At 46.6% G+C, this 9,347-nt stretch overlaps 1 protein-coding gene across 1 annotated transcript; it reads left to right on the top strand.

Moving 5' to 3' along the window:
• Positions 1–575: 575 nt before the first annotated feature.
• prmt5 (protein arginine methyltransferase 5) lies at positions 576–9,347 on the top strand. The gene is made up of 16 exons (XM_027028734.2): positions 576–709; positions 1,264–1,382; positions 2,031–2,116; positions 2,433–2,567; positions 3,120–3,232; positions 5,269–5,318; positions 5,410–5,573; positions 5,702–5,863; positions 5,980–6,057; positions 6,235–6,293; positions 7,549–7,671; positions 7,783–7,958; positions 8,093–8,296; positions 8,458–8,568; positions 8,657–8,721; positions 8,820–9,347. The coding sequence occupies exons 1-16, from the start codon at positions 612–614 to the stop codon at positions 8,970–8,972; spliced, it is 1,896 nt and encodes a 631-aa protein (XP_026884535.1). The 5' UTR covers positions 576–611; the 3' UTR covers positions 8,973–9,347.

Below are 9,347 nucleotides of genomic sequence, written 5' to 3' on the forward strand. Positions count from 1 at the left end.
GAGTGCAGGTTTTAATAAAACCTTGTCTGCACTCCTCTAAGCACCTTCGTCGGTCTCTCCAGATGCCTGCTGACCGCTTTTGATACGCGGTCACCGTTTCTCTTATTCTGGGCTCCTGATCCCCAGCCAAGTGGCACTCGTTTATCAGGCGACACAGAAAGCATTGCAGGTTTCCCTACATATCTTGACACACATGGGCTGTTGTCACCAAGTACTTTGGACACCTGCATCTCAGCCTTGTATTCCAAAGTAACCTATTGTCAGAATTCGAGAATATATATAAACAAATGCAATGTGCTATATTAACCTAACTTTTATTATCAGTAAGCAGTTACGCCCTTGCAAAACTACTCCGACATCCATTCAAAGCGGAAATGTGACAGCGTCCGGATTTGCGTTTCTTTTCAGGGCTGAGACGTCTGCTCTCTCTGATCTCGTACATAAATCTCGCGGGACTTTGCTAACGGAGAAACTGTACCGCTGAGCGCTTCCATTTTGGATCCGAAAAACCTTTGGCTGTCGTCGCTGATTTGAGCATCCGCGGAGCCAACATGGCCGCAGTTTCTCTATAGCGCTGCCCGGCTTTCATTTTCCCCCTCCATCTACAAACGATGGCGTCCGCCAGCACGGCGAGCAGGGTCTCATGCGGGAGGGATATAAGTTGTATTCCCGAGGTGGCCGATACCCTCGCTGCGGTCGCGAAACTCGGGTAAGCCATCGCAGTCGTTCGTGTTGGACCTCGGGCGGATGATTTCAGTCGGACCTTTCTAATAGAGGTGCAATGTGCAGTAAAGTTCGCCTGGTCACTACACGTGATTCCGACATTGCACTGCTAGCTATGGTACCTATAAAAATCAAGGTGGTCTTTTTTTTTTTATTTTATTTTTTTTTATTGTAAGTAGTGTGATTGCATTGCTGCACCTTTAATTGAATTGCAGGTATTAACTACTTTTAATGGGATCCAGTGTGTGTCAAAGTTCCTAAAGAGAGACATGGCGCTGGACGGATTTATTGTCTTTTTTTCCAGCATTAACGAGGTCGCAGGATTTCGTTTTGAACTTCATGCATGGTCAGTTTGTCAGACGGGGGTCTCTGATGGTCTTCGTCTTTGTACGAGGTTATGACTTGACTGGTGGCCAGCTAGATAACTGGGCTAGCTGAAGTTGCCAAGTATTTGAGAAGCCTTTGCTGTGTTGATTGATTGATTGATTAATTGTCATTAATTATTTATCTCTCGGCTTATTTTTCATCTCTGCTCCACAGTTTCGACTTTCTCTGCATGCCTCTCTTCCATCCCCGGTTCCGGAGAGAGTTTGAACTGGAACCTGCTAAAGCTAGACCCGGAGCTCAGACGCGCTCTGACCTGCTGCTGTGTGGTAGAGGTGAGGGGGGGGGTCTTGCTTTACTTGATTTAGGTCTATCCAAAAACATGCTTATAGAATTGTAATGCCCAACCCCGACTGACCGCTATGAATAGGTGTTTCAAAGTGGACACGGTTGGTAAGAGGATGTTTTTGACAATGTTTGCGTTTCCCCAACTTTTTTTAAAATGTCTCGCTCTTTCAGCATCTCGTACAGGAGCAGCCACCGTTAAATAGTCAGCCAGTGCAGGTCAATTTATTTATACCTCTGAGCATTTTCTCTTGGTGGAAGAGTCGCGGAGTTTTGGCATGACACGAGTCTTCTGGTCAGCAGCATAAGACGCCTGCTCTCAGACTCTATCAATAAATCTGGCGCAGGATTAGATGAGGAGTCCTAGTTTCTGAGATTACTCCATATAATCATCAACAGTACACTGCAGTCTGCCAAGAAGCCAAAAACTAATTCAAAATTATAACTTGAGTGAGATGACACGCATGATATTTTAACTGAGATTTATTTTGGTTAAGCAATGCATTTTTTTTAAAATGTCTGTTTTCATTATAATGAGAACAGCTGTCATGTTCCTTTGCTATCGATGTGCTGGTGTGTACTGGTCCGAAACATTCCTGTTTTATTTGTTTTTGTATCCCTTTTCTGTTTGCTGCCAGACTGGAATACTCTTATTGTGGGAAAACTCTCGCCATGGATAGAGGCAGACTCCGAGCTGACCACAGAGCGCAGGAATTCAGAGGCAGTAAGTTAACGTTTCCCAGCATCCAAACCTTTTCACACTTTCAGACCGCTAATCTCACTGCAGGAACAACGCCGGATAATATATTCCTTATTATTTAATTTTTTTTGCATTGAGATGCTACTTATGTCCTAGCTGACAGGCCCCCCCCCCCCACCTTTTAGTTCCATATTTGAATCAGAACGGTGCGGCATTATCTTGGCAACAGCGACTTCTGATTCTAGCAGTAATACTTTATTGGAGCTTTTATGGGAACCAGTCCTGCGTCAGCCTTGGGACACGATTGGTGCTCGCCACTGACCCGGTGTGCCCATTACAGGCACTGGTGCAGGAGCTGAATTTCTGTGCCTATCTGGGCCTGCCAGCCTTCATGATCCCCCTGAAGGGCCAACGATGTGCCAACCTTGCCCGGGTCCTGCTCAACCACATCCACACAGGACACCACTCCTCCATGGTAAGGGCACGGCTGCGGCATCCGTTTACAGCTGAGGACGTTCCATTAACACGTGGGCACTCCTCTGTATTGGCTGGGAAATTGGTGATGGCGTACGACGCCTTGGGTCAGTGCTGTTCGTTTCATCTCAGAGGTTTTCAGCAGATCAGATGTTCGTGTTATAAAATGGGTGGTATTAAAGGTGCTCGGTAGTCCTTCTGTTTCGTGTGTGGGTGTGAGTGGGTGTGTGAGTGTGCACTCTATACTTGCAGGGAAGAGCGAACTGAGATTGGCATTCTTCTTGCTTTTGTTTGTCATGTGCCCCATAAAGGTCTGTGTTCCTTTTGTTTGCTCCTGCTCGTCTCTGCAGGGGTAAAATATATATATTATATTTTCTGTTTCATCTTTATTTATTAAATTCACATTTATCTTAACTTTATTTTTATCTTGGTTGTATCCTTCTCTAAAGAATCTTGTAAACCTTGTTTTAAAAAGTGCTGTGGAAATGAAGGTGGTTGTTGTTGTTTTTGTTTTTGTTGTTGACGATGCATTTGTTTAATTATCTCGTTTCAGTTCTGGATCCGAGTTCCGCTGCTGGACCCCGAGGACACTCGTGAAGACCTCATTGAGAACGAGCCCTCCAAACAAATGGATGACTCTAGCAGCGAGGAAAAGACTTGGGGCTGGTGAGACACCATTAGACGACGCCTTGCAGGACAGAGCGGGGTGGTAAAATGATTTACTGAGCCGTAGTGTCACATTAGTTAGGTCATAGAAATGTAAGCTGAAAATGTTCTCTAATAAACTGCATGCAGCAATCCAGAATCATAATGTTGTGCTCTTGAGAAGGGCTGTATTGTTTATTTTTGCTTCACACATGAAGAATTATAAGCCCACTCTGTTATGGATGTAGTATTCAGCGTATCTATGCCTACCATATCGTTTACTCGAAACATTGCAAGGAACTTTAAAAATCAGCATATCTGTGCCGGATTATGTGACTCTGTAATTGGTATTTACATTGGGCAGCTGTAGCACGAGGAGCAGTTGGGGGGGGTGTCAGCACCGCGACCGTATGACCGTTATTCGCGATGCGTGTGCGGTCATAACGTCACAGGATGCGTGTGCGGTGCAGTGTGTGGGAGTTGGTCAGGGCAGAACTGCACACACGCTCAGAGAATGTAACCACTAGTGTGAACGTTGTGTAATTGTGCTTTTTTCAAGTCCATTTAAACATTTTGAAAATGATGGGTCTGTTCCACTTCTGCATTTTTTTTTTTTTAAATTAGACAAATCACATTTGTGCATAAATTCTTCTCAGTGCTCAGGTTGAGTAGTTTGAATCTTGGGCTAAGCACACGCCAAAGGATGTCGGCCAGGGCTTGAGATCCAGACAAGTGTTCAAATTCGCACGGGAGCCTCTCACCCTTGGCGCGCGTCGCCCGTCAACACGCGCCGTTTGAACGCAAGGTGATCGGAGGTTGCGGCGGGGACAACCACTTTGTGAGAAATCATTAGTCTTGGTTCCACTGCGTGTGTGCGCGCTACACAATGACCACAGGCTGCAAGGCTGTGACACATCTTTACATGTGGAAACATGTGCACCGGTGAAACTCGTCCCCTGCCCGGAGTGCAGATTTATCTTAATGGAATCCACACCCTGCTGAGCTCGTTACTGGCTGCTGCACCGAGGGTGAATATGGTGTCATACTCGGGTGAACGGATAGTTTATTTTCTAGAGTGGAGTGCGCAGACTTGGCGGCTGAGACGAGGGAGCGCGGCTGTTGGGCACGTAGAGAGAGGTGCTAGGGGATCCGTGGCCGAGTCTCCCGCATCCTGGCATGCTAAGAGTAGCTGTGCAGGAATGGCTGAGGTGTTCGGCAGCGTCGGGTACGCGGAAGACTGAGCCGGTGAGTGGATCGTTGTCATGCCGGGAATGGTAGACCCAGATGGAACTGGAGGCATGGAGCGTGCGTCGTTGGTGTCAGCGAGGCTGAGTAGCGTCTTCATTACGCAGGAGGCCAGTGTTTATACGTTTAAAGAGGTTCAGTAAGTGGTGCGGCTGGTTTGAAGGGAGCAGGCGGGCTTGCACGTCAGACCTCCCTATTGAACCTTCTGGTGGTGTCGTGGATTTCAGTGAAACGCTGATGAAGGAAGGTGCCTACCCAAACCCCCTGTTAAGAGCTTATGAAGTAGTTTGTTCTTAGACGCTTATTATGATTAATATGAGTGGGCTGGACCCTATTGACCCTCTAATGGTTTGGCACATAACATTTATCTCATCTCGTGTATAATTGCATCTGCCAACCAGATCTCTGAAAGACCTGTGACTGGCGTGTCCTGCTGCGTTTGTTTGTTTGTTTTGTTTTCTGAACAAACACACACCACCTCTGGCTGTGCATCACCTTCCTCTGTTTTAGCTGTGACGTTCCACAATTCTGCTCCCATGATGGCAGGACACGCACACGCATACGTCGGCAGGAGCTGCTTTGAGTGGATTCAGGGCCTTTGGGGGGGATCCCAGTTTGTGTGGTCCCCTGTATTGGTCCTCCTGTGTAAACTGTACACTGTGTACCTTGGGTAGAGATGCTTTTGTTTTGTGTGATGTTCTCGGGTCTCCAGATTTTCAGAAGCCCTTCGGTGCAGGCTCAGCTTTAGAAAGGAGCGCGATGTTCTTTTGAAATTCCCCTGCTTCTGCTTTTCTCCTCTGATTCTCTTTCAGGTGGCACTCGTTTCGAACCCTCTGTGACTACAACAAGAGGATTTGCCTCGGTGAGACTGCCATATTTGTACACTTACTGCTGTGCTGAAGTGATATCTGTGATATCTGGTCTCCAACTCCATCTTTTCCTTTTGTCCGAAGCTATTGAGATCGGGGCAGACATGCCCTCCGATGCGGTGATCGACAAGTGGCTCGGTGAGCCAATCAAAGCCGCCATCCTTCCCACCAGCATATTTCTGACCAATAAGAAGGGATTTCCAGTCCTGTCAAAAGCCCACCAGCGAATCATATTCCGCCTCTTCAAGGTAAACGCTTATGGCTTGCAAAAGAGGTGGTATGAATCTGAACGGTATGACCTTGGCTTGGCTATTTGTGCCAGCGGTACACCGGAAGTCCAAGCCGCTGGATGTGAGCCACTTCCTGTCCTCCCCAGCTGGAGGCCCAGTTCATATTTACAGGCACCAGCCGGCACAGTGAGAAGGATTTCCGCTGCTACCTGCAGTACCTGGAACACCTGAACCAGAATCGGCCGGCCCCCAACGCCTACGAGATGTTCGCCAAGGGTTACGAGGACTACCTGCAGTCCCCGTTACAGGTGCGAGTTTGTATGGGTACACGTGTTCGAACAAGACACCGCTACGGTTACGTGTCTTCCAGCTCCTTGGTTGTCACGTTTCTGCTGTTTTATGAATATTTCGCTTCTCCTTTCAGCCTCTAATGGACAATTTGGAGTCACAGACATACGAAGTCTTTGAAAAAGACCCCATTAAATATTCGCAGTACCAGCAGGTGAGGGGGTGCAGGGCGGGGGCGACGCGTATAATGGCTTGCCGGCTGCGCGGGGTCCTTTTGTGAGGCCCCATTTGCACGCATCACGCCGGTGAAGGTTTTTGATCTCCATGACACTCTTTGGAACTGTTGCGCCGTAGTGCTCCGCTGAGCCGAGTAATTCATCTCCCTCTCCAGGCGGTGTATAAATGTCTTCTAGACCGAGTTCCAGAAGAACAAAAAGAAAGCCGCGTACAGTAAGTGCTTCCTCCTTTTCCTTCGGCTTTTGTTGCCGGGAGTTTTCAGTTCGCTGCAAGCATTTATTTACGCCGAGGTGCCCATCCGAGACCAAAGTCTAATTTATAGATAAAGTAACGGGTAAATCCATCTAAAAGTAATGGGAAAATCCATTACCTTGAAGTTAAATCTCCCTATATATTTCAGCAAGCAGGGAATTTAAAGTGGCCCCGAACTGACCTCTGAGTAACAGTTAATGCAGACTATTAGAGCTTTGAAATTATTCCACATACATGATGTTAAGGTTAAAATCCTAACGATGTTACTGAGAAGGTCGCCAGTTGTCAGTGAGGTAATTTCACAGCAGACAGCAGGTGTGATGTAACCAATGGCCAACCATGATGCTGCTTGGTCTGTTTTTAAACTGAAGTATGCCTGTTGCATCAGGGTCAGTGAAGTAATCAAATATTCATGGAAAAGATTTGCTACAGTAATGTAATCTGAAACATTTCCGTTCGGTTTTAGTGGTGCACGTTATATTTGCGTGATGTGTATGAATTGGTGTAACTGATCCATTAAAAAAAAAAAAAAAAAAAAACACACACAAATATTCTGATGTCATGCGTGTGAGGTACATATGACATGTGATGTCATACTAAACTATGCAGGGTTCAGTGTGCTTGAGTCCCAGAGTTTAAGGCCTACAGAGAAAATACCAACATGCCACAAGGGGGTGACAAATGGTTTTTGTGCTAATCGAGTTTAATTGAAATGAATTGATGTCAAATTTAAAGCTTTATTTTATTTTTTATTATCGGGGCAGTTATTTGTGTGTGTGTGTGTGTGTGTGTGTGTGTGTGTGTGTGTGTGTGTGTGTGTGTGTGTGTGTGTGTGTGTGTGTGTGTGTGTGTGTGTGTGTGTTTTTCATAAAATAGTCCACTTCAGTTGAATATCGACTTTGTGTTTAATTTTGCAGATTTGATTATTCATGAGTTTGCCATCACTGATTTAAACGACAATTTTTTTGTAGCATGCGAAAAATTGCAAATGATGCTTGTAGACTAGAAAATTTAAAGAGAACAACAACCCACACAAAAGGAAAAAAGTTTTTCATATGCATAAAATATGTATTGCTCATTTATTGTCATTAGATATACATAAATGTATTCTAGAGATATTCATGGTTTCATGGTAGGAGTTCAGTGCTCACTGGGGAGACCTTCACTGAGTCCGTACGCGTCTGTCTGACTGACTGCAAAGGGCTTCCCCCCACAGGGTTCTGATGGTACTCGGCGCCGGCCGAGGTCCCCTGGTTAATGCCTCGCTCCGCGCCGCCAAACAGGCCGACAGGAAGTTGCGTGTGTACGCCGTAGAGAAGAACCCCAACGCTGTCGTCACGTATGTGACTCACATATAGGGATATGTATAGTTTGTACCAATGTTTAAGTCCTAGGGGTGTGTTGCGTTTAAAGCTGCGTATGTGCGTGAAACTCCAATATTTTTGAATAGTCTAGAGAACTGGAAGTTCGAGGAATGGGGAGATCAGGTGACTGTTGTATCCTGTGACATGCGGGAGTGGGAGGCACCGGAGAAAGCGGACATCGTAGTTAGTGAGCTTCTGGGATCCTTTGGCGACAACGAGCTATCCCCCGAGTGCCTGGATGGAGCACAGCACTTCCTGAAAGGTTCAGAAATCATGGAACCTTTTTTCCTCCTCATTTTTAAACTCCACACATTTACAAGCACTGAACACGTTCGATATCCCTGCCCGAGCCACGGCCAGTTTGTTGTGTTTATCTGTGTTTGGTTTTTTGCGAAGACGACGGCGTGAGCATTCCCAGCTCCTACACCTCGTTCCTGGCACCGCTGTCGTCCTCGAAGCTGTATAACGAAGTGCGCAGCTGTCGAGAAAGAGACAAGGACCCCGAGTGCCACTTTGAGACTCCGTATGTTGTGAGGCTGCACAACTTCCACCAGCTGGCTGATCCAAAGCCGTGCTTCACGTTCGTGCACCCCACCACAGGTACGAGGTCCATGCGCACCCAGACTGCATCTAGTGAAGGCAAAAGATTATCCACTGTTTTGATTGCAGTGTAATTTTATTGCCTTTGTGGTGATTTGGTATTTTGTTATGAATGTAAAGCATCTCCAAGTGCTGCTGTTTTTTTTTTCTCTCTCTCACAGATATGAACAACAACAGATACCAGTGTCTGCGCTTTACTGTGGCCTGCAACTCGGTGCTTCACGGTTTCGCTGGCTACTTTGAGACCACACTGTACAAGGACGTGATGCTGAGTAAGTCTGCCGGTCGGGCCCTGTAGGTCCACGTCAGACACTGCGGCACTGGCGATCTCAAAACCTTTCCTTTGCCGTCTCGTTTCAGGTATCCGGCCAGAGACTCACTCCCCGGGAATGTTCTCCTGGTTCCCCATCCTCTTCCCACTTAAAGTAAGCGTAATGTGGATCACGGGCCGGGGGTCTGCGTGGTCTGGATTGCGGAAGGGTGTGAAGCTGACTGCTTTTTGTCGTATCTCTCTCCCCTGTAGCAACCCGTTCCCCTGGCCGGAGGTGATGATGTGGGCGTGAAGTTCTGGAGGTGTAACAATGGGAAGAAAGTGTGGTACGAGTGGGCGGTGACCGAACCTGTCTGCTCTGCCATCCACAACCCGGCGGGACGCTCCTACACAATTGGGTTATAGGGAGACCACACGCACACAAAACATGGATTAAACGTACTTTTTTATACACCTGTTCTCATGTGTGGTGTAGATGGGAGACTTCGTTGTTGTTGTTGTTGTTGTTGTTGTTGTTATTGATTTTTTGATTTTATTTTTTTTTTTATTACTGACATACTGACACTTCCACCCAGGGTGTGTACTGGCATGATGATGATGACATTGTCAGTTTCACACATTCATTTTTGTACTTGTTTACACAAAGTCGGGCTCGACATCCGAGATGCCCTTTAAAAGAACTAAAAGCTCACTGGTGTTCGTTCTACTTTCAAAATTGTTAACACTGAGGAAGGCAGATCTGAGTCATGCGATACTGAAATAAATTATGTCTTGTCTGGA

Source organism: Electrophorus electricus, chromosome 18, assembly GCF_013358815.1.
Source record: "Electrophorus electricus isolate fEleEle1 chromosome 18, fEleEle1.pri, whole genome shotgun sequence".
NCBI lineage: Eukaryota > Metazoa > Chordata > Actinopteri > Gymnotiformes > Gymnotidae > Electrophorus > Electrophorus electricus.